A 26,483-nucleotide genomic window follows, 5' to 3' on the forward strand; every position below is an offset into this window, starting at 1 on the left:
ATAACAAAACAGACAATAAAAAAATATGAAGTGCGAAGAATCTGACAAATAAAGAGCAGGGATTATTAATGCAGTGGCAGTTTAAGACATTTATATAGAATATGTATCAAATGAAAACAAACTCTCTGACAAATATAAATTTGAAGCCAAAATATTCAAAAAGAGACGTTTACCAAGAGACACCCTGTCACGAGATAGACAGAATCATTTTTAACCAATTTTTCTAAAGTTTATTTTTCTTGAGGAAAACTAATGTAGAGAATGAATGACCAATTTGTTGAGTTTAAATCCCTGGACATACTGAACGTTGTTTTCGTCCAACAGGCTTAAACATTTCATCAAAAATACTGAACAGCACAAAACATTTATTTTTTTAGCATTATGTCAAACTTATGCTGTGACGCATATAAACTGTTTTAATTTGAGACTACAGCTCTCAGTACAATATTTATATTTGTTTACAAAAAAATATAGAATATGTGTTTTTAAATCTTTTTCTAAATAGAAAATCTAAATAAAGTTATAAATGTTATTTTGTTTTTGTAAGTTGCAAAATAGCCCCTTAGAAGGTATTTCTCCATATATCTGAGACGACAACAGTGCATATACATATTGCAAATTTAATGAACTAAAACTGAAACTAAAGAAGATTAAAGTTTGACTAAATCTGAAATGATTCCTTCTGCAGTTTTTCTGGGAGTGGCTCCGTCTGTCCTCACTCCACTCTCCCGCCTCGCGCCCACGCCACTGACACTTTTTTATCGCTTTTCCACACAAAATAATGAAGATACTATAAAAAGAAGTGGGAAAAATATGGCCACCTCAATGAAAGCCAAGAGAGATGGGTAAAAATCAAATTAAATGACCTTTCACCCCAGCAGTTATTGATGGTCTTCAGTGGCAGCAGGTGTTGTCACAGGGAATATTTGACAACGCGTAAATCAAAGCACAATTACAGGTGGTGGACATGCTCAGAGACACTGCATTGCCCCATTTTTTATTATTTTTTTTGCCCGTCTCCTTAACTATCGGCATCGATCTGATTTAGGAGGGAGCGGATCATCCGAGTGCAGTCAGAAATTTGAGCCCATGACAGGGTAGTTTTTGCCCTGACACTTCCTCATCTTTTTCTCCCCTCGCGTTATTTCTGGAGCGACATCATCTCGCGCCGACCCTTCTTCACAACTCCCAAGGTCATTTCTGGTTGACAAACTACAGCCGGCTTTATAATGTCACAAGCCTTGAACCTGTATAAGCTGTGTTTTTTTATTTATTTATTTTATTTTAAGCTGCCGACCCGGTAGAGCAGCAGCGCATAATGCCTAATTGACCTGGGATGAAATGTAGTGTGAAATTTCCGGCCGCAGGGTTTTCCGTTCATCTGGATGAATAACTCAAGATTCACTTAAGGAGCATGCTCACGATGTGCGTACACACAGCCATATGTTGCTCATCCTGTGTCATTTTGACTCCACCATACATTATAGCATGAGCTGGTGTGTCCTATAAAAACATAGTCAGCAGTAAACACGTATATAAACTAGTTCCAGGGCAGGATGTGATGGCCTTGAATAAAAATACCAGGTTTTCATGATGTTTTAAAAGAAAATGTTAAGCCAAAGTAAAGAAATTGATTGAATGGCTTTTATTTAAAGCACAAAAGCAACAATTATTTCTATTTCTGCTAAATTGAAATGAATATCTGGAATTGTATTTGTCTATAGATCAAAAATAAGTATTGGTAAACATTTAGATGCAGTTTTTGGTTAAACTGAATACGGTACATTGTTGCCATTCAGTTACAAATTGTTAACGTTTGTTTTTTTCCCAAAAGTAGCTAAATTAAAGGAGCTTTCTTTCAGCCAGCTTACTGGCAATGTGTAGCAATATGCTGGGGAGGGAAGGTGTTGAGTTATTCTGTTCTGGCTGTTTGGATCCATCTCATTAATGGAACTTTAAATAAATACCTAAATAAATTCTAGCAGTTTGGAAACCTGGTAGAGGGAAGAGCAGATCTGCTTTGATCCGTCATTTCCCTCTGTGTTTATTCTACAAGTATTGAATCATCCTCCTTCAAGGATCTCCACATTCAGTAAACTACTCACATCTGTTCCTTGTACTATAATCACCAGAGGTTTTTCAGCCATTGTCAGATCCTCAGATCTGTTATTTTTTTGGTGTTGTAAATCTGTTTTTTTTTGTCGGTTTACTTATTAAAATCCAGTTTATTATGATTCTGCATACATTCATCCTGCTTTGTTTGACAAAGACGTGACAGAGACTTTTCTAGACGACTAGTTTATCCTGCCTCATACATCCAAAAACCAATTTTTAACTCTTCTTTGGCATCATTTTAGCTGTTGAAACATCCAGTTGGGTCTCTTTGCCCAGTTTGTCTTATTCTCCTCTACTGCCGGTAATGAAACCATCCTGCAACGTGATACTGCCACCACCGTGCAGTGGCACATATATCAAAGATGCATGTAATTCGGGCTGAACAGCTCCAGCTTCCTCCTCTGATTATAAAACCTCTCCAGATGTTGCATCCATGTAAACAGCCGTAACTTTCAGTCATGCTCAAAGGCGTCCAATTTGGAGCGTCGACTTCTTTCCTGCTCTGCTCCCTCTCAGTCCAGGCCTACATGAAACTGGCTTCACTGTGGGCGATGACACTGTTGATCCAGCAGTTTCTAGATTATAATTTGACGTTGAAAAGGCAGCAGCATGTATTTTCTAGGCAGAGTGCCATTTATAGCACAGTCAAGTGCTATGTGACCTTCAGATGTTATAATAATGCTGTATGTCAAACATAACTTAAAATAAATTTGTGGAAATAGGTGGAGCTTTGTTGGATTTTACAAACCTGACTGGCTGCTATGGGAGATTCCTCAAACATGCATTAAAGAATCCAAGCATCACTCCAGAGGTGCTTTTGATGAGGGAATAACTTTATAACATGACATAAAGCTCAAAAAAGTTGATTTTATATAACCCCCCCATATAAAAGTAACATCTCAGTCCTTGACGAGATGAATTTACCAAACGTGTGTAAAGATTTTCGCTTCACTACGTCACTAACAGATATCCTAGGGTCATTTTCACTCACCTTGAAGGTTTTAAATTATTTTTGTCAGATTGAGAACCAACATTTGCAACTCAGCATTGTTGTATTAGATTGGCTGAAATTCCAATATAGCAAAAAAATACTGGTTAAGCTTTTCACACACATCCTCCAACATGGTGATTTAGGGAGTACAGCAGAGCGTGGGGTTGCATCCTCTGCTCTGCCATCCCTCATCCACAGTGTGTGAGTCTCTCCCGTGACCCCCAACCACCCTCCCCCCCCCACAGCGGTGTGAGTTTGATGAATGCGGCACATCTGCCCTCCTGAACCGCTGAGACTCTGTCTGGGAGGCCGCCGCGGCTGCAAGTAATGGCTGCTGTTCTACACCGCTGCCACGTAATCACACCCACGAGCACGGGCGAAGGCTTGCACGGGAGTCGTTTATGAGCGTGTGCAAACAATGCACAGGCATGAATATGTCACCGCAGATGGGAGACAGCCCTTACCTTCCGCCGGTGTAATAATTCCCGGACGTCCTTCCAAATATCGGCCATGTGCGCCGCGTCGTCTCCGTTGATGTTTCATTATGTACCCATCAACATATTGTCAGGTTTAATGCAGCAACATGATGTCATTAACGTCAGGCCGGCTATACAATCGCTGTCAGACTCGCGGCGGAGGATGTCCTCGTCAGGCCATAATCGTTTCCCGATGTCGGAATCATTTTCGGTAGCGTAAATTACCTGCAAACCAACATGGCTGCCCTTCATCTGCATGTCTTCCTGTCCGAACGGGAAAGGGGCGGGGCTGGAGCAAGGTCCGCAAGGGGTTGCTGGGAAACGCGGCTGTCAGTCTCACAGGGAGGCAGTCATGCAGGTGCCCTGACTACCTGTTCATCTCCCAGATAATTAATGTGTACAAGGAGCTGCTAATTGCACTTTTCACTAATGATTTATGGGTTTTGTGAAAGGTGGGAAACTGGGGGAAGTGTGTGTGTACACTCTAGTGAGTGAGTACAGCTGGGTGAGGAGACATGATTGATGAAGAGTGTGTGGATGCTGTGTTGTTATAGAGAGACACACCCCAGTTGGAGAGAACTGGTGACACACACAGACACACACACAGAGTTGGTGAACTGGCATCAATACCCTGCACCTCTTTCAGGTATGTAGGAGTAACTGAATGGGCACAAAGATGAGATGATCCAGTTTGACTCTTCCTCAGACTATAAGGCCGGGTGATGAATGGGTATTGACTTCTTAGCTGAATCGGATAATGCTGTGTGAATTCAAATAAACTCGACTGTCTATGAGTTTGATAAAGTCTGGCACTGTTTCTGAAGGAAGTTGGTCCTGATATTCTTGGTAGGAATTTAGATACAGATTGGAAAAATAACCGATTCCCAACTGTATTCCCTGTCCATCCATCCAAATCAACTCAGGATCCAACCATCCGTCTTTTCATTTGTCCGTTTGTCTTCCTATGGTTTTTAAAGAAAAAACAAGTTTATTACTGTAGCACCATTTATTAACGCAGCAATCCAAAGTTCTTCACAGAAACAGAGTAAAGACATTAAGGGCTTTTGTTTGTTTGTTTTTTCCACACCTGATAGTATGATAGACTGGACTAGGTTGGGGACCAAAACTGCAGCATTTGTTAAACTTTTTGCTTTCACACTGACTGTGTCAAACAAAACCCTTTGAACAAAGCTGTTCCCCTCCTTGCCTGTGGTGGCGCTGCACCAAGAACCACTGATGAAATCCATACGAAACCCTCTGAAGAAGCCACTGAGCGAAACTTTCTTCTTCATGAAATAAATGGAGCGGCATCAGAGTTTAGTGGTCATAGGATTTCTCTTTTGTCTTTGGTAAAAGATGATGAGCCATTTCTCCCGCTGGTGCTAGGCTCTTGTGTTTGTTTAGGTAGTCCACCATAGTCCGCTTCCTGCTTTTGGAGTGATCTCCAGTCCACTCGGCGTTCACATATCCATTCCAACCGCACCGGAACTGAAGCCTGGGTTTGTAGGTGGACCAGAGTTTGCTTCACACACATCAGAGTTTGATTATACAAACTCAACTAACCAAACCTTCTGGACAAACAAACTAGAGTTCAATTAAAGTGGACTAAACAGTTTAATTTTAGGGTGTAAATGCACCATAAAATAAAATTCTGATAAAACGGTGGATTTAGTCGGGCTCTTTGACCGAAGCCTCCAGTTTGGTTTTCGAGAACCAAAAGTTTCTCCACAGTTCAGGTTTTCAGACAGTTTGTTTCTGAGCTAAGGAGCAGAAATGAAATTTTGCCTCCCTTTGCTTAGTTTTGGTTCTTGGAGCTCTGAGTTAGCAGGTCTCTGGTTCATACTTGTCCAGTCAGGACTGTATTAACAAACTGCAGTGTTTACAATCTCTCCTGTCTCAAACAAGGACTTCAGAACTGGTGTCATGATTCATTTTCCTGGAAAATATTTATTGTCATGGTGTGTGGTTGTTGGTGATGGTGAGAGAGACGCCGGGGAACCCAGGTAGTCATGATGATGAAGAAGATTTAATGATGAACCAGGAGGGACAACAGAAAATCACTGGTAGCACAGGAACAGACACAGATGTGAGACACGACAACGATCCGACAAAGAACACTGACAACAGGTGGGACTAAATACACTGGGAGGGTAATCACAGGAACGACACACAGCTGGGATCAATCAAGACAGACTCAGGGGAAAACAGGACTAGACAGAAACTACACAGAAAACACAGATCCTAACATTTATAGTGCAAGTGTTTTTAAACTGATTTCATTATCATGTTTATACGGTTGTTAAAATCTACGTCTGAGTTCAAAATGACACAAACATTTCTTGCATACTCAGCGGTCCTGAACTCTGTCCTTGAGTTTCCTTCCAGGTTACGTATTAAAAGTGAATATCTGCCTTTAAATCAGAGGGAAATTTTGTATTTGAGTGGAAATTGGAGTTTCCGACCGTGAGCCAGAAAAACATCTGACCGTGCTTCATATAAACTCAATTAGTGATCACACATTAACTTAATTAGTTATCATTCATTACCTGCTTATTCATGTTTCTCTCTTTATTTCTGATTTTGTTGTCTTTTTGCTTTCCCAGCTTCTAGAGTATGACAAAGAGCTGGGGGCGTTCAGGGATCAGGTGGATGAGATGGAGATCACTTTCCCACCCACGTAAGATTTTAGCACCTTTACATCCCAAACATGTTGGTATAGAAACATCTGTAATCCTTTCTGTTTTATTTAATAACATGTTTACCATCTGAAAGCAAACACTGCAGCTTTGACATATTTTCTATGTGAATACATTTCTGTTTTGTTGAACAAAACATGTTGTTTTGTTGGTGTTTTAGCCTGTGGCACTTTTTAAAAATAATTGCATGAAAACTGACCTTGAAAGGTTTAATGTTTTATAGAATATAACACCCTAGTTTAAGAAGAAACTATACAGGAAACCAAATTACTTTACCATCCTTTACATCAAATCATGAGGAAGTAGTTTAACGCATTCCTAAATGATTTACTAAAAAAACATTAATTATTAAATACAAAGTTCGTCTGAAACCAGTTTTTTACATCACCATTAAAACCATAACAACCAGAACACTGAAGGATTTTATGCTCTGAAATGCAACAAAACCCTCCACTGTAATTTTTATTTTATCTTTGTCCAAACGTGACCACATCTGTCTTATTTAAAATACCATGTTTTCTTGTCTTTCTCATTTTGAAGAGTAGTTAAAATGTCACATTTATCGCAAACAGTCATGGATTAATAATTATACAGTCCGATCATCTTAATGCAAAGTATAAATTACAGAAAAATGTTTCACTTACTTTCATTTTGAGTGAATATTAGTAGATTTTTGTAAAAAAAAAAAAAATAGCAAAAAAAATTCCTAAAATCTTCCTTTCCTTCCGAGTAAACTTTTACAACATAAAATTATTTTACTGCAAAACAAAAAGATTAATTTATTTTACCAAGCAAGAAAATAAATGCAGTCGCTGTAATGTCATGTTACTTTCAGTTTATTTGAACTATTCCTGATTTAAATTCAGAGCAGCTTATTAATATTGTGGACATGCACAAAATGCCTAAAAATCAAACCTACAGCAGTGTTTTGTTGCAGTGAGCAGGCTTTACATGCTCTGAACACTCTAAAACCAGAAGCAGACTCTGTCACTTTTTCACCAGGCGGTACAATAAAAGCTCTTGAATTCTTGCTTTACAGGGATCAGTATGATTGCACATGTTCCCAAACGGCTCCCGCGTGGATTTGGCCGTGCGTGCCGCGCCAAGCGCCACGGGCCGCATTGATAATGCCGTCTCAGCGGGACGTGGCGGAGACGGGAGCCGGCGGTCCTTCTCCTCCTCAAACAAATGCATTTGCAATTAGCCCTTTCAGAGGAGAGGGAGGGCAAACACACGGCTGGCGCGGAAATATGTTTCGGGAAGCGTCGCGTTAATGGCGCTTGACCTTTGCCGTCGGTTGTGACTCAATCAGTGCAGATAATGAAACGCTGTAATCAAACAATAATTACTTGATAAACTGCTCTGGTGGCAGGCTTGGGGCGGCGGGGGATTTTAACTTGTCTGTGTGTGTGTGTGTGTGTGTGTGTGTGTGTGTGTGTGTGTGTGTGTGTGTGTGTGTGTGTGTGTGTGTGAGGAAGGACTTTAGAAACATAGGACGTTCCAAATGTGTGTGTGTGTGAATCGATTAGAGATTGCTTGTGCGCGGCTCAGTCGCGGCGCTGCGAGTCCCTGTTTTTTAAATGACTCTGTGTCTTAATCAGGGACCCCATTTACATCACTTTGCATAAGTGACAGGTGGATTTATCGTCCTTTTACACCGCCCGACTCTTGCACCTTTCCATATAACACTGAATCATCTCTCCACAGGGAGGCATGAACGTGCTGCAGCCAAAGAATACAAATGATTTCCTCGCACTTGAGGCGATGATGAATCAAACAGATGAAACGCGGGAGCGGCGTATGAAATCCGATTTGATCAACTCTTAGTCTGCGACAAAACACATCATTGTCAGGCTTGTAATGGGCAGAGGCGGCCTAGTTAAACTTAAACAACCCGTTTCTACCTCTCTGGTACCCTTCCCCCTGTCAAGCCTCACCGATTGCTCACCATCACATGCTCTGCTCAGGACCGTCACCTCGCCATCTGTGAGGTTATTACTCTTTTTTTTTTTTTTTAATGCCGGCCATCAGAGCGGAGCCTCACCGCTCCACGCAGGCATGCACACACACGACTCACTTTGCTCCCAATCTATAAATCAATAATAGTCACAAACATTTAATCTTTAAGGTAATTCTCTCCGTGGATTGGATATCACAGTGAGATAGCTTTGCACAAATCAACTGAGGATCTGACAGAAAAGTGGTAAAAATGGAGAAACTTGTAAACGATATAGATTCATTTCCGACAGATTGATGTATTTGAAGTATTTACAGCTAATGGACACTCAAGATTATGTTTCTTATATATACTTATATAAATAGATGTTGTATAAAACCATTAAAATGGATGTGTTCAAAACATTTAAGGCTTTTTAGGGTATATCTTTCTGCTCTGCAGGATTTTTACTTGTTTTAGTAATTTTGTAAGCACGTTCTTGTGTGAATTATTGCATTATTTCAGGTCAGGAAACCAGCTCTTAAGGACTGGAGCTGACCAACCCAGATGTTAGCATTTCTGTGCCCCAAATCCTATCTTCAATTCAATTAAAACATAATTTATTTTTTCCTGAGTTAAATTACATGTTGTCATATATTTTGGGCAGGAAGAATCTACGGTAGCAGTCAGTCTTGCAACGAATCTGATGAGGCCTCTGACTGAAGACTGCTGCTGTATAACATGCTAACAGCTTAATATTTCTCAGTAGCATGTCCTGCATGACATCATCAGTTGCAAGCACAGTTAATCCATCTCATTTGCTTTTGCCGCTCCTCTTTCTCTGGCCATATGATTAGAAAACTGGGCAGAAAGATGTTGGAGTGGGGGATCCATCTCTGCCCGTTATGATCGATGGAAGAGGTTGAAATTCCTCCTTCTCTCTCTGCTCTGCATCCGTGAAGCCTGCTTTAAACCACTCTGAGATTTGGGGTCAGAGTTCAGGTATTGTTTGAGCTTCTGATATGCTAATCAGCTGCTACTAATTGTACAAACAATACCAGGCATCATAACAGCAGTTCAAAAGTTTAAAAGTAAGAGCAAAAATTTGTCGACAAATTGCAACTAAATGCAATTCTTTTCTGTTTTTTTGGGTCATGTCCAGCTTTTTCATGGCAGTCTGAACGGCCCAGTTTCACTCTTTTAACCCCCCAACCAGCACAATTCTAGTATTACATGTACCAGGGGAGTCCAAAGTGTGGCCTGAGGGCCATATTGCTCAGGATTGACAAAAATAGTTTTATTTTCCGTCAAGACCTTTAAAATAAAGTGGATATTTTTCTTTTAATGAGACAAACTCGCAAAACTCTTTTTACATTTTGGATTTACAAAATATTGCATATCCCTTCCCAACATAAAAACCTTCAATCTTATTTTAACCAGAATAAAACTTCTTGAGAGAAAATATTTGCAAGAGTTGACACAATACAGTTAAAACAGTTTGTAACAAAAACATAATGAATTAATTGTTCTAATTAAAGTGCTGCAGCTTGGTTTGTTGTTCAGTACGTAAAACAAAATTATGTTTTGTTTTTCTGTATTTTTAATATTAAATTTTTTGGGCCCGCAAGTCACATTTTGTCCAATATGGCCAAACGGTTGGACACCAATATAATACTTATTGGTGTTTAATCATTTTTTAATATTAAAATGGTCGTCTGACTTATTGAGATGCACCTGTTGTGAAAACAAGACAAAAAGGTGATGCATTTTTCCAATTTTTTTAAAGCAGGAATTTACTTCCCTCTGCATCTTTGCAGAGGCCTTAAATTTCAAAATATATATTCCTCCACTTTCAAGGAGTCATCTGTCAAAGTCGGCGGTGACACGTCTGAGTACTTGGGCACTGGGGTGAGGAATTTGCCCGGGCCTTGTGACAGTTGGACCTGGAGCCAGTCGGCTGGCGTTCCAACGGGCCGACGAAGCGCCTCAACACCGGCGGGGCGACGCAGACAGGATCGCGTGTCCGCTCGGGGGGGAAGATGAAACTGTTACGCTTATCGTTTATTTAGAAACGGTTTCTCTATCAGCTGTAATACATGAAACTGCCAACCAACCATGAGGCCATGGACTGCTGCACAGCCATTATTAAAAGTAATGGTAAGTTTTACCGCAGATCATGGTTCCTTTTATTTCATATTTTAATGGCATAACATAGGTAATATCCCCCTAAAAACATACAAAAGTACCAGTAACGTATTCATGTATTTTGATTGATTTAAGGGAAAGCTTTTAGTACTCCTCTGATCTGATTTCTCTTCTGTTTTTTTTGCACAAGATCGATGCAAAAATTGAATTGGTCCCAAGCTTCTGAAAAAAAAAAAGTAAAATAAATGCAGAGGCTGATGAGCGGGTGGAGGGAGAATGTATTGGAGCCGTAACGTGGTTACTGGAGCGGGCTTTGAGGGAGATTTTGAGTGACATCAGACCAGCAGCACAACTCCATCAGTGGCCATATCATGAGTGATTTCAGAGCTGCAAGACGATATGGAAGAGGGGGAACACTGGGAAAGAAGTCAGATAGATTTCTGAGGAATTTCTGTTGGAGTTTTAATCATTTTAAGTATGAAAGCAACATTGGAGGTACCTAAAGCACATTACACCAGAATATTAATGACTTACTGATTGCTAGTATTGATGCCCAAAGGTACATAAAGTCAGGCTCTGAGTTTGAATCCATGTTTAACTTCAGGATTTCTTATCTTCAGCTTTGTTCCTGAATAAAAAAAATGTAATCTCTGAATTATAGTAAATTTAAGCTGATTGAGTTTACCTGCTAGTAATTGTTGTTTACTGCCTGAATTTATCATAATCCATGACTGCAAACTATTTGTAGCTAATTTATTGCAACTGCTTTAACTTTTTTCTTCTTTTTTTTAATTTATTTGAAAATTAAGCTTTGGAATTCAGAAATCCAAACTAAGATTAAATAATCCAGCGGTTGTTTGTTGATCATGTTAATATGTTGTTAAAATATTTTGTAAAAACCTTGTCTAAATTCTGTCCTCATTTTTAACAAAATAACAATAAAAGAAACTACAAAAGCACCGAAAGGTCAAAAGTTTGATGATATATTAAACTTAAATATTAAGTATTGGTATCGGTATCAGCGATACTGGTCCTGTATTTACTTTATCGGATCAATACCAAAATATACAGCATCACACAAGAGTACTGAAAGGCTCTCAAGTTGAAATATTTTGGGAAAAATGAAAATAATATGAATGAAAGTACCAACATGCTAGTTTGTTTATTATTCTTGGAAAATAACTTGTAGGTTGGACAAAATTACTTGTAAGTTAAGGGTTGTATTATGTATTGCTACAGAAATATTTTAGTTTATCATACTATGTCCTTAATTGTACAACAAGCTGCTTCATTTCAACAGACTAAATAAAAAACATCTAAATCTGTTCCAAGCCGACGTTTGCTGCTGCAACATTGACCAAAAGTATAATTACAGCAGGGAATTATTCCTAAATTGTGCCATAATCCTCGTCTCCTAACCCGAACGTCCTGTAGTAGGACTGGTTGACAGGTCGTAGAGGGACCAGGATGTCTCTATTGCTCCTCCATTGTTTGTCAAGTCTAGACATGGGACGCAGCAGAGGAGCCCGACCTGACCCAAAGGTCGGGAGGTGAGGTGTGTTGTGAGGCTGAAACTGATAAACGCTTTTGTGACCTCGAAGCACGGAAAGCTTCTCATGTTTTCAGAGCTTCAGGATGTGAGAGTGTGAGGCTAAACGTCCCACTGCTGTGATGAAACTTAAAGTCAAGAGAAACATGAAGCTACCTGCTGGTTTCTGGCTGTTTTCTACACCTTATCTATGAACAGACCTCCTCCTTGCACCCCTTACCCTCTGAAGGCCTGTAGAAATTATCTCACCCTCTCTGTATGAGCATTTGGTTGTGAAGACATTAGTTGAACAGCCCTTCTGTTTGCCCCACATATGAAGGAAGCTGCTTGTTTGCTGCTCTCTGACAGCTGTGCTGCTCCGTAGCAGCGGCACGTGACTCCGTTTAAGGAGCGCCACCGATACAGTGGCGCCACAGCGTTGTGTTAAAAAGCGCTGCGCTGTGAGTGTGTGGCGTTACGGCCTGATCTGCTGAACAGGAACATTGTTTTACAAGCAGCAGCGCATCCATCATTCTAACTACTGGAGAGCCAGTGGAGATGATGAGGGCCGACTGTGGCGATTACAGCACAAGATTCGCTGCTGTCGAATAGCGTCGCCTCTTTCCTGAGACGACGCTTCTTGAGACGAAGGCTTTGTTTAAAGAGATCTTGCTCAGAGAAGCTCAAATGGACGCCATCTGTGTCTTCCTGTCTTCATTTAGATCAGCTAAAGGCAGAAGTTGTCGTTGCTGAATCCCTGAAAATCTGCAGGGCAACCGATGGCGTTGCACTCTGTTTGCGCTTGCCAACGTTGTGCCTGTGAGCCTCCCAGCTCCACACATTCAGCGTTATTGATAGCATTTGGCTGATCTTCTTGAAGCTTTCTGTGTGTTGTGTTTTACCAGGCTTCCCCTGACAACCTCAAGCAAACATAGATGTAGAGAGGCTACGAGTCATTTGAAAGCAACGGATTCCTACTTCCAGCCAATCCCATCGACGCTAACGCCCATGACATCATGTCTCGCATATGAAAACTCTTATCTTTGGCTTCCTGCCCTACCTACATCCTCAAGTTTATATTGCACTCATTAAATACTCAGTAAGTGAATAGTCCACTGTTTGGCCTGTCACTTTTTCACCATATAAGGCTTTTGCTTTGGAGATAAGAGTGTCTGCTCTTCGCTAAATGGACTTTAAAATTAAGAAAAGACAGCTTCATAAAAATGCACTGGGTGTAGCCACATTAGATATAATAGAGCAATGTAAACTCAGGGCCTGTCTAAGGCATCTATAGTACTTCAACTTATGCATATTTTGTTTTATTGCAACCAGAAACTGTTATGTACCCATTTTATCCCAATAAAATCCTTTATTAGGATTTTATGTGACAAAAAAGTGATCTTTTTTTTTTTAGATTATTTTAACACTAGGTTTTAAAACAATATCCTATAAATGGATAGGATTCATTCGTTTATTTATTCATTTACAAACCATTTCAAAGGGGGAGTATTATGTGTTTTCCAGGCACAGAGTGCCATTTTATAGCACAATCAAGTAATTATATTAACTTTAGTTGTTTAAAAAATCAGTTCATTTCACTTTATTTTGGTAAATGACCAACATTAAACACAGAAAACAAAAACAATACTAATTAATAAACCCATAATTTACCAAAAAAGGAATAGGCTAATGAAAAGATTGGAAATGAGCCGTCCAGACTGCTGGGAAAATGTTAGATATGGGCAAAAATAATCGGATTTGAAATTCAATATTCACCAGACGCTTTTTGTCCAATCAGACATGAAAGAATGGGCAAAATGTCAGCATCTGGGGTAATAAAAACTAGAAAGATAAACTGAAAAACATCAAAATTTGTGGGTGTAATCTGGAAAAAACGTGAAAAAGTTCAGGCAGTATAAACGCTTTTACACTGTATATGAATTTTGCCTCCCAGGTTGCTGGGCGAGGCCAGGTTTCACCCTATAGGTCGGGGCTGTCCTCACCTTGCCAGGGTTTTTTTTCTACTGTTGCAAGACAAACAAGCTGACACCAACCAGCAACAACACATGTGAGTAATGTGCCAGCAGCCAAGTCAAACATTAAACCCTAAACCAAGCATGAATGAATGAGCTCTCCATGGCTGCTAGCGGGGTCCTGATAGGAGACCGTACACACATGTATCATCTGCAGAGTGGCCGGCTGCACAAAAGAATGGATTAACTGTACAGTCTCAACAACAGGCATCCATCACAGGACATTTTTCAGTCTCAACTTGAGCATGTGCTTATTGTTAAACCTGATGTGGCTGGCATTACATGCACAACTCTGGGAAATATCTCATTCATAATCGTGGGTGTTGGAGTCATTTTTCCATGTTTGATTTGTGTCTGAGAGGTTTTAGCTATGCTGCCTCTTTCCAGCCACAGAATGCTAGAAGTTATCAGCTGCAGTTCATTAATGAGAGTAATTAGCCTTGCTGTAACCCACACACCCTCTCCGATAGTTTACCCTCCAAGATAAGGTTGTGAGTTTCCTTATCAGACGTATTAATCACTTTGTTTGCTCTTGCATTCATGTTGGACTCAGTGGAGGGTGCGGTAACAGAAAAAGGAAGTATACACCTGCAAATGTAGAGAATGGGAGTTTAATGGTTAAGGCTGAGTGTTTTTAATCACTTTTACAACCAGCCATCATCAAAAGTGACCGAGTTGTTTTGTTCGGTGGAAGTTATCCAGCGGGAGTTCATTGTTTGAAGGAGGTGAAGAGGGAAACTTGATTTTCTCTCTATCTGTTTAACACCAAAATGACCCCAGTCTTGTTAGTCAATAAAGCTCCAAGACCAACCCTGATTGGTGGGTAGTTCTCAGGCCGTCACCTCAGGAAGCGGCGGCGTTCAGGCCACCCTGAAGTGGAGCGGCTCTCAAAGCTCTTTGAAGCCTTTGCTCTTTTCCACCCTCACTTCTGTCTGATCCATCTTTATCCCCTCTCCTCTGCCTGCCGCTCTCTATCTGTTTCACTCATCCTATTCTTCATGCTCTTTTTATCCCAGGATCACTCCTTCAGACCTTTGATTTGCATGTCAAAACCTCCATCCCCCCCGGGTTTGAATGTTATTAATGCTAATTGGAGGCGGGGAACTCCTTTAAGAAGTCAGCAGGTCTGTTTGTACACCTGGTGGGGTGTGTGTGGGTGGGTGGGGGTGTGTGTGTGTGTGGGTGTGTGAGCCAGAGACATCTTATGCTTTAAGGTGCAGGTGCATCTCAGTAAATTAGAGTAGAACTGAAAAGTTCATTTATGGGTATTGCAAACATTTATTACACACAGAGCTACATATGACAAGTATTTGGTTCCAAGTCTGTCGCAATACGCAATTAATCAATTTATCAATTATTTACACGGTGAATTAAAATGAGTTCAATCATTTCCATTCTTAGTACTAACATTTTTTGAAGGGCCATTTTGTTTTACAGGCTTCATAATCCATTCTATTTATGGTTTCAGCAGTTTGTTGTTTTTATTTCCTTTTTCGTAGTTGTGTTTTATTTTGGATATTTAAAATATCTTCCAATTCCAGTTTGGAGTGTTTTGTACAAAATTAAAGTTTATTAGTCTTTCAGAGGGCAAATAAAATAATTTGTCTCATGTTCATACAATACTTACATCTTGTGCAAGAAGGAACTCCAGTAGCAGTCAGTCACGCATCAAAGCTGAAGAGGCCTCTGACTGAAAAATTAGTAAGAACAACATAACAAAAAACCTTACATATATGTAAAACAGGAACTTTTGTCACTTCAAAAACACAAAATCTTACAAAGTATTTTTTGTCTGGTTTCTAGTACAAATATCTTAGTACATTGAAATAATACAAACTAACTTACAAGTTACTTTTTAGCAATGTAGAGGCTTATTGTAAGTAAATAATTCCTTGATATTGATGAAAAAGTACTAGTTTCATTGGCAGATTATTTCAGTTAAAACAAGATATTATTCCCATGTTGTAAATGAATTAATCTACCAATGGAACTGGTACTTTATCATCAGTATTACTTAAAACAAGCCTCTATATCTTCCTGAAAAGTTGATTTTAAGTTAGTTTCTTATTTCAAGTTCACTAAGATATTTACACTGGAAACTAGACCAAAAATACTTGGTAAGATTTATGTTTTTGCAGTGATTAACCTGTTATATATTTAAATAATGTTCAATTTCAGATTAAAGAGGCCAGATAACATACTGTAGTCAAATAAAAACATCTGTTCAAATACAGGAACAAATACTATATATAACTTGTGGTAAAATATATTTTCTCATTTCTTACATGACAGTTTCTGTCATTGTGCTGATCTTTACAGCCCAGTGTAAAGTGTATCCTCCAGAACTGAGGAGTGTTATAGAGAAAGGCTAAGTGTTGTGCTAATGGCCACAGAGATGATTATTCTGGTATCACTTTACATCCCAGCTCTTGTTGTGGTGAAAGAACTAAAAAGAACCGTACTGAAAGATATGATATTCTTCACTACAATGTCCAATTAAGCTATCAAAGCCTGGCAAGTGTGATGAATAAAACCCCAAGTGTTTGTGTGTGTTTATTTTACCATTAGGGTATCATTGTCCTCGGAGGAAAGTGGCTCGGTGTTATGCTACAGTTAGCGCGCGTGGCACTGAGGGAGCAAATTGGATTGGTAGTACAGTATGTAAGCCTGCTGTTACATCCTGATGAGCGCAGACAAACAAATTGGATTGGTGGCGTGTAAATCCGAAGCAGTTTGATGAGCCGGAGGGGCAAATTGAATTCTCAACAATGTAAATCTGCATCAGCTCGATGGCTTCCCGCCCGACTCCGCCACTTAAATCACGCGATTGTTCCCCCGCCGTTTCCAAGGCACAATCGCTCATGGCCATTTGCTGCGGCGCCTAATCTGTTTTTGATGACCGTGCCGGGGTGTCGCTGTACATATGGGCAACTGAATCTGCCTCTGGCCCGCTCTGCACAAATCACACTCATTCTGTTTTACTTCAGCCTCCGACACACACACACACACACACGCAACCTGTACATTTGGCAGAGAAAGATTGCTTTGATAGAGCCATCCTTGTGTGTTGATTCAAGTGATTACTCAGATGATTGGTCATATTAATGGACCTCCTGTTTTCTTGTGATCTCTATCTCTGAGATGACAGATGATATTTATTTCTCTCTTCCAACTCTGATTACTACACGTTGTGTTTAATGTCGTCTTCTAAGGAAATCATTACCAGGAGTGAATAGCTTTTCCTTTTCGTTTGTTGCTCTGATTGTTACGTTTGTGTTTCTCTGCAGTTATCCGTACAGTGAGGACGTCCATCACGCCAAGCAGTACAACACCACCAGATGCCCCGCCTGGTGTGACCGGATCCTCCTGTCAATTTCTGCTAAACACCTGATGGCTATGGTGAGCAACTGACTTTTGATTTTAAAAATTGCAACATCTTTATCCAAAGAATTTGGTCATTATGATGTCACGGTCACAAACTTTAAGCCAAATTTGTCTGCACAGAGCACTTCAACAACCCCATGAAAATTTAACATAGTGACCACTTATGAAAAAAGCAATAAACCTGTCAAAATTTGACATTTGATTATGTCAAATGCCATCATCAAGCAAATAAACATCAAATATATTGATCAATATTCCAGTTTTTATTAATCAAAGGCAATTCTAAACAGGTTGGTTTTTAGCTTTGCTTTAAATGAACTCAGTGTTTCAGCAGTTTTACAGTTTTTCTGGAAATTTGCTTCAGATTAGAGTAGCATAAAAACTGAATGCTGCTTCTCCATGACTGGTTCTGGTTCTGGAAATGCAGAGTAGACCAGAACCAGAAGACCTGAGTGGTCTGGAAGGTTGACACAACGACAACAGGTCTTTAATGTATTTTTGCTTAAAAAACTTTCTGATTATTGGGGTGTGCTCCTTCTTCCCTGATTTCACCGGATGTGCCCAAAAGCGGGACAGAAATCGGCAGAATAATCTTCCCGTTTGATCCAGATGCTGCAACACGATAGTTACCCTAAACATACAGCCAAAGATATAACAGAATGGGTTCAATCAAGGAATATTGGTGTAAGATGTCCTAGTCAAAGTCCAACAGACACCCTCAATCCTATTTGAGGCTAGTTTTGCAAAGCTGTTAGAGAAAAGACCCCAAAAAGCTCGTTATGTCATCGCAGTAACAGGTGTTCTCTCCCAGCTGTATTTAAATGTTAAACGAATGAAATGTTTCCTCCCTTTGTTCCTGAATGTCCTTTTGACCCGCCGAGCCAAGGAACAGTGTGTATCCCAGCACTTATAGAGTTCTGCTGGGCCCCATCTTCTTCATAAAGCCTTGTCTTCCTCAGAGAGTTGAACCCCTGTTTAACTTTGGATCCTCCTCAGAATTACAAACAGCAGCCAATCTGCCACCTTTCTCCTCCTCTAATGCTCCCACAGCCTGTTTCTCTCCTGACTCTCTAATTTGTTTGCTGGATTACGGACTGATCCTGCGTGCAGCCAAGTAGTTTTCACATATATTTGGTTTTACTCCTTGACAAATACATCTTCAAACCCAAACCAGCCAGTAACAAAAAAACAAAGTTTTGAGCGTTTTGGACTTCTAAGCCTTAGTATTTTAGCCACTTGACTCCTTTTGTGCAGGAAAAGCCCAGCTTTCATCTGGAAATGTGTGTTTGTGTGTGTGTGTGTGTGGGAGAGGTGCAGCAGTGTGTTGTACAGTACCAGTTCACAGTGGGGGGGGCTGCTCAGGAAGTTTGGCTTTCTTTTGTCTTCAACAAATGAGAAGAAATTCCTTCCTGATCTTTCTTCTGAAGCTTCAATGGAGATCTGCAGCCTTCCTAAAACATCAAGGCTGATCTCTGGAACAAAAGGTTGAGAAAACAGCAACTTTAAAACACCTAAAGTATGAGATATCACAGCGTAATAAAACTGATGTGATGTTTGCCAATTGTGAAATAATTTAGGTTTAACCTCAGCTGTACAAAAACGTTATTCAAAACATTTATTATATGTAAAGCAAAGAAGAAACTGGAATTAATCTCTGTTTACAGGAAAAGGAGCTCAGAAAAATGACTAAACACACAAAAGGTCAACCTCAGGCTTTACAAAAAACAAAACATGGTTACTCACTGTCAAGCATGGTGATGGAGGAGTGGTTCAATGGGCTAACATGAGTCACTCCTGTTGTCCGTCTGACCGCTACACCTTGACCCAAAGGTCAAGGTCATGATATGACAACGATGCCAAACAGCAAATCTGCTGGAAAAGGCTGGAAATGAAACAAAACTAGGTGTTAAAATGGTCCAGTCAAAGTTCAGACCTCGTCCTGACTGAAATGCTGTGGAGCATAACACAGATGTGCAGAAACTGGATTCTGCAAACTTCTTTTTTCCTCATTTTTCATTTTTTCCTTTATTCTTTTCTTTTTTTCTTTAAATTTATTTTTTCCTCTTTTTAACATTTCTTTCTTTCTTTGCATCTTTTGTTTTTTTTATTTCTTCTTTCATCCTTTTCTTTTTTCCTGTCTGCAAACTTTAATGACTTAAATCTATGAAGTAAAGACCGGTTGGCCAAAATTCTTCTGCAAACTGTGAGTGAGTCTGAAAACCTGAAACAGAAAACCTTTCCTAAGTTATTGCTGCTACAGAGCTGCTAAAATGTAGGATTTTTTTTTGTTTTTCACATTTTGATTTAATAAATATTTTTGTTTTTTATAATATTTGTAGAGCACAGTAGGATAAATTTGTTGGGTTTTCCAGGAGGATTGCCAGCTTTCCACTTGAATGAATAAGCCTGTCGCCATAAGTGATTAATCAATTAATCGCATGATAAATTAAAATGAGCTCGATAATTTCCATTCTGATTTATATTTTTTGAAAGGCAATTTCGTTTACAGACACATCATAATCCATTTTATTTATGGCTTCAGTTGTGTATGTTTTATATTCCTGTTTTATTTATTGTTTTTGGTTGTGTTTTATTTTGGAGTTTTAAAATGTCTTCCATTTTCAGTGTTAGGTGTTTGTTACAAAATTAGTTTATTCTTCTTTGCGAAGGAGGACTTGCATTATTACACCATCATCAAGAAAACAATACTATCATTTATCACAATTTATAGTCCTGCAAAATTATGACACACCTAGTTGTGAGTAGTCTATCTCTCTGCAGAATGATGAACTTTAAATACTTTGAAAAAAATCCTTGCAGCTCTTCCTGGATTGATAATATAAGGCTATTGTTGCTATCTTTCCATCTTGCCATTTTGTTGGCAGAAATTATAATGCAAATTGCATAAACTGCGATTTAGATGCTCAAAACATTGTCAATATTCTGCTCATGTAAAAAAAAAACATAATTGTGGAGTTTCCATTAAACAAGAAACACAATTAAAATCACATATGAATAAGTTTGTTCACACCATAAGTCATTACAACCGTGCTGCCACATGTTTCTGTCCTCTACTTCCTGTCCTCTTCTTCGTGGTTTGCGCCAGTGGCAACATAATGTGACGTGAAAAACGTGTTTCCATTGCAGTTTAACAAAATAAAACAATTTCAATATGGCCACAAAAACACCTCATCCTTACCCCAAAACTTTTTTTTTTTTCAGAAAATTATATTTTTTCTTTATTAGGGTGTTTCCATTAAGCACATTTAGTTTTAAAATGTCAAATTGCGCAAATATATGATCAATGGAAACGCTGATGATGATGCTTATCAGGTATTATATTATGCAGCTGCTTTCCTTATGTCCTCATTAGTAAAACCCTGGAATAAAGAGGGTGTACTTTCTCTCCTTTATCAACTTAATTTATCAGAATTATGTTAAAGGTGATTCTCCCTCACAGCTGGCTGCTTGTTTGCTTTCTTCGCCCTGAAGTGCCGGCTAATTGCTGGTAATGCAAGGCCGGAGTGGAACAGTTTAGTGCTTTCGCAGATTGGCTGATGATTCACCGAGCGCCCACTCTCAGGCTCTGAGCGTTACAGATTGTTGAGACATGGGCCCGTAAACAGCCCGGCATGCGGCGTCATCTATCATGGCACGGTCGGTTAACTCGCCATCATGTTATTTTCTGCTTGCCGAGCCCTAACACGCCAAAGGTTGCCCGCTGGCTGCGCGGCGCGGCACCAGCTCCGGGAGCGCCGGTAATGAATGTGTAGCCGAGCGAGCGCTCCCTCCCTGCCAGAGGAGCCCCCGGGTAATTTGTTTATCTGTCTAAAGATTACGCAGCCCGAAAATCCACAATTTTATGCTGCCTTTGTAAATTACCAAGTGTGTGTTTGATGAATGAATCCCGGGCTTGCGGGGAAGGGGGGACGCCCGTCACTTGAATAGAGAGGTGGCGGCTCGCTTGGAGAGGTAGAGAGGTGGAGGCGGGCGGCGCGCTGACCCCGCACCGCTGCCGGATCGCTCTGAACTTAATTCTGAATTTGCTTTATCGCTTATTCTCACACTCCCTCCTCAGAAACAGGACTGCGGATCTCTGTGCGTGTGGCTGTTCAAAAACTCTTTAGTTCAACCAGACGCGTTATGATTTATTCTCCAGTCTGAAGATTCATGAGTGAACAGGCATCGGGCTCTCGGTGTGTGGACAGGAATCCAGAAACAACATTGTCTTTCACAAAGCGTTCAGATTACAGGGGGGATGAAGCAAATACGCAATTTGGGAATTATTTCTGCTCTTTACTCCTCTCTGAAGGGTTTCAAATCATTTAGATCTGAAATTAAAATACAAAATTGTAATGTTTTCACAGAGTTAACTATTTTACGACTTGTTTTAGAATTACACACTCATTCATGTGATATTTTATATAACTTGTGGGTCCAACTGATTGTTGCCTCTGGGGCATTTTGCCTACCTACCTTTTTATATGAATTATTGAGTTTAAACATGTACAACATCAAAACAGCACAGATTTGCAATGTGGGCTTTTTTGTTGCCACTAATGAAAAGTTATTTCTCCAATGCAGTTTACCGCACAATCATCACCAACCCTATACAAAAACCAGGTATTAAATACCAACTGATGACAGTAGGATTAATACTTCCCTTGGCCAGTAGCTCCATTCTTCTAAAAAAAAAACTCAAAAACTATAACTTTATTATTTTTCAAATGCTTTAGTATTGTTTACATTCATAAAAATCCCCCAAATATTGTTACAACTCAAATGAATAGAAAAAAATCCACAAATACTTGAACGCTTAAAAATGCTTAATAATTCAAACATCAAATAATATCCATTAATACGCAGTGGAAACTACCAAAAGCTAACATCTACGGTGTTAATTATTTCCAGCCAGTCAGTACCAAGACAAATAAATGTCACTCCTGGATTGGCTGCTTTGCAAATGTTGTTGCCTCTGTAACCAAAATGTGTTTGACTGTATGTGTTTCTGTTGGTTCTGCAGCACTAATGCATTTTATTTCTCTGTCTCTGCAGCCAAAAGATAAGAGAGAGGAAGAAGAGCAGGAAAATGACGAGAATTCAATAGTGTATGATAACATTGGGCCAAATGTCTGCATGGGGGACCACAAGGTAACACCAGGGGCTCCAACCATATTTCTCTAAATGTTGTTTAAATGTTGTTGAAACTGATAGGAAGTGGAGGAGGCTTTCACCTCACCGAGAAACCCCTTTTCAAAGTATTGTTAAATAATGTCTTATGATCTTATGGATTAAAAAAAAAAATAAAATAAAAAACGTGCAGTGCAAATACAATTCTCTGCATCAACATTTTATTGCAAAACACGTTGGTGGCACCGTCATGCTTAGGGACTTTTTTTGTCAATGTGATCTAATGTAGAACAGTTCCAAATTCCAGTCAGTTTTGATCTTGAGGCGTCTGTAAAGGGACTTTATTTGTCATCATCACATTGAGTCCAAACATGCACTTAACCCAGCAAAAATAATAACTCAACGAGATAAAATGTAGGTTGTTTTCCCTTCTGACAGTCCAGTAGATTTGGTTTGATTTGGAACTAAAGTTGCAACATTTGTTACATTTTCAGTCAGTGCAATTTGCTTTCACATTGACTGTCAAACGAACCAAACTGATTGAAAAAGTTATTCCCCTCCTCGCCTGTGGTGGCGCTGCACCAAGACCCACTGAATTAAACAACATGAAAACCTCTGAAGAAGAAGCATATCTTCCTCCTGTGCAAATTGTAATCAAATATGGAGTAGCATCAAATTTTAGCGATTATAGGATTTCTGTTTTGTCTCTCGTCGTTAGCCATTTCTCCTGCTAGCACTAGACTAGCGTGTTTGTTTTGGATGCATTTACCCAGAATGCCCTGCGCTTTAGTCCACTTCCTGCTTTTGGAAGAATTCAATTAATCAGAACAGAGATCTATGTTTATAGACGGACCATTGTTGCCTTTTTTCGTCCACATAAAAGTTCAATTTTGCATTCACACCTCCCCAAATGAACTAAAGTTTCTGGACAATCGAAGTAGAGTTGGATAAAAGCGGATTAAACAGGGCTGGTGTGAATGGACTCTTAGATTTGCAGTGGCCTAGTCAAAGGCCAAAACTAAATCTGATTGAAAACCTGTGGGGATCATAGTGAGGACAACAGATTTTCTCACAGTCTTAGGAGTTTGGAGAAATATTGCATGACAGAGTAGAGAAACACATTAAACATGGACAGAGGTGCCTTAAATTAAATCTGTTCTCAAGCAAAGGCATCCTGGACACTAAAAAAAAAAAAAAAAAACTGCAGCAGCCTCCAAATCACACATCGGTGCTAAAATCTCGGCTGCCTCTGTTTAAGAAGTGTCCGGTGTAGTTGACGCTCAGGCCCAAAAATGTGCGGTGCTGCTGTGTGAGTTTAACCTGCATGTTAAAGGTGCTCAGAGGTCAGAGGGCAGCAGCGAGTCCTCTTCCCACAGAGCAACAACTCACCGGTTTCTTTTTCCTGACTGTGGTTTGTCTCCTTCCCCCCTCCAGCCCGTCTTCCTGTCCTTCCGATTACCAGCGGGGAAAGGTAATCCTTATGCATGTACCTGCAGATGTTGTGTGGTGCAGTGATTTCGTGGTAAATATCATTTTTCTTTTCTTTATTAACATTTCTCCCCATTGTTGCAACTGTTTGCTTTGATTTGCTTGTGTTTTCTCTCCCATTATCTCACACCAAAGTACTTGTAAGAGCAAATGTTTCCTGTCTGAAGAGTTTTTATCCAGAGATAAAACTTCAACCGTTGAGAACTTAAAATGCCAAGGCCATTTTAAGATGCTGTCTTACAAGCTAGACTTTAATGTTTTTTTATTCTAACCCGTGAGCGAATGTGCTGTAGGTCAAGAAGTGCAAAAGTATTCATACTACTTTGACCTTTTCCCATTTTGTCACCTCACTATCACAAACAGAAGTATTTTGCAGTTTGTGAACAATCACTCCAAAAACACAAAATCTTGTCAAAATTTTTTGTCTAATTTCTAAAGCAAATATCTTAGTACACTTAAACCAAGACAAATAACTTTGAAGTAACGTTTCAGCAAGATAGATAAGCTTGTTTTAAGTCTATAATTATTTAATATAAACAAAATAGTACTAGTTCCACTGGCAGATTTTTTTTTCACTTTAAACAGGAAAATATTTTGCTATAAGAATAACTTGTATTTTTAGTTATATTTGAGAATGTTTTACTTGAAAGAAGCTTATTTATCTTGCTAAAAAGTTACTTTTTAGTTAGTTGTGTTTTATTTCAAATACTCCAAGATATTTGCACTAGGAAGACAAAAATCTTTGGTAGGATTTCGTGTTTTTGCAGTGATGTAGTTAAATACAAAAACCAGTAGAAAACTTGAGACTAGAGCAGGATGACGACCCTAAAAATGAAATATAAATAAATAAAAGTCTATTAAGTGTTAGAATGGCCTAGTCAAAGTTCAGACATATATCTAATTAAGTCTTGAAAATTATGGGAGGGAAAATCACTGGAGTTTGTGGTTGTGATTTTGCAAAATGTGCAAAAGAGTCATGAATACTTTTGAAAAGCATCCTAACTCTGCAAAAACGCAGAATCTAAGTATTTTGGTTTAGTTTCTAGTGTAAATGTCTTAGTACATTTGGATCAAAACAGAACAAACTTACAAGTAACTTTCATGAAAATACTGGAGCTTGATTTAAGTTAATAATTCCTTATTAAGGATTTTTTTACTTAAACAAGCTCCAATATCTTACTGAAAAGCTTCTTCTGAGTTAGTTTTGTCGTATTTCAGGTGCACTAAGATATTCGCACTAGAAACTGAACCAAAAATACTTGATAAGATTTTGTGTTTCTGCTGCGAATACTTTTTAAAATCAGTGTGTAGACGTTTTATTTTCCTTTTTCTCTCCTCTCCCACAGGGAATTCTTGCCAAAGGGAGGTAGAACATATTCCATGAAGAGTCTATGTGAAAACACCTGAAAAACACACGCACACACACAGTTTGCACAAGCACACACTGAAGATCCCAGACAAGCTTCTTTTATTTTCAGCGGCGCTGAGTTTTCCGGACGGCTCATCCGTGCCGTTTTCTCTCCATAAAACACTTGTCGAGATGCGGACGAGCACCCGAGGAGGGCCCCGGCTCCGTGCGACAGACGCACATTGCTGACCTCACCGTTGCCATGCAACCCCATTCCCCAGAAGAAGAAAAAAAGACAATCAGGGCGATGAATAAGCCACCCTTTTTTTCCATGCCACAGCCTTATTTCCAAAACTCTAATCCAAATCAGTCATACTACATGCTTTTAGAGCTTACTGGCCATTTTTAGGTATGCCTAAATGTATAGAAGCTACTTTTCAGACAATATGTAAGGTGTTAAACAAAAAAATCAGAAAAGATGAGAAAAATGTGCAATGCAAAAAATGTTGTATATCTATATTGTTAGGTTTATTTGTACATTTGACAGTATAATATAGAGCCTTGGATGGTTTTAGTGCAGTTCTCTGACCAAACTTCGCCGTCCCTGTTGGAATAAGTAGGACTTCTGATCTTAGTTTATTACGAAACTATATGAAACTATATACTTTTCATCCTGTTGCCTGACACATCAGTGGACTTTTTCATTTTATATGCTGTACTTTTTAAAGAGTTAATTTATGATTCGCACCAAAACGTTAGTGCTGCAGCGTGGGCAGACGCCGAGCGAGCGGGAACGCCATGGAAACCTTTGGATAAGTTCAGGAAGAAAAACTCTTTGGTGATTTATTGCCTATCCAAGAATGTTTTAAGCAGTGCCATAGACCATTCAAGTATATAAATATATATATATATAAATATGGAAAATATATAAGATAATGTTTGATATAAATAGCACCCTCACATTATGTCATTATTATTCCTACTCTAACTTATTTCTATAATATTATGGTTCTGAATGTGATATTTTAAGTAGGCTTGGGTGTCCCTTTAAGATGTAAACTTTTGTTTTTGTTTTGTTTTTTGTTGTTACTGCATTGTGGTGCCAAGTATTCTACACAGACTTAAAGTGTGTAAGAGTTGAGAAATGTCATCTGTAAAGGTGTTTATTTCCAAATGTAAGACTCTAAACCCAGAAGAAGAAAGCAGGGAGGTT

At 39.2% G+C, this 26,483-nt stretch overlaps 1 protein-coding gene across 3 annotated transcripts in view; it reads left to right on the plus strand.

The window, feature by feature from the left end:
• inpp5a (inositol polyphosphate-5-phosphatase A) overlaps positions 1-25,562 on the plus strand; it is a 220,012-nt gene extending 194,450 nt beyond the window's left edge. For 2 of the 3 annotated variants that reach the window (XM_015033581.1, XM_015033582.1), the window contains 5 exons: positions 6,186-6,259; positions 17,208-17,319; positions 22,360-22,455; positions 23,869-23,956; positions 25,269-25,562. In XM_015033581.1, the coding sequence (XP_014889067.1) occupies positions 6,186-6,259; positions 17,208-17,319; positions 22,360-22,455; positions 23,869-23,949 (363 nt within the window). In that variant the 3' untranslated portion in view covers positions 23,950-23,956; positions 25,269-25,562. The remainder of the gene's footprint in view (positions 1-6,185; positions 6,260-17,207; positions 17,320-22,359; positions 22,456-23,868; positions 23,957-25,268) is intronic. The other variant, XM_015033583.1, reaches the window with a different exon arrangement.
• Positions 25,563-26,483: the final 921 nt, after the last annotated feature.

Source organism: Poecilia latipinna, unplaced genomic scaffold (genome assembly GCF_001443285.1).
Source record: "Poecilia latipinna isolate Pla-1442-1.1 unplaced genomic scaffold, P_latipinna-1.0 Scaffold273, whole genome shotgun sequence".
NCBI classification, from domain to species: Eukaryota; Metazoa; Chordata; class Actinopteri; order Cyprinodontiformes; family Poeciliidae; genus Poecilia; species Poecilia latipinna.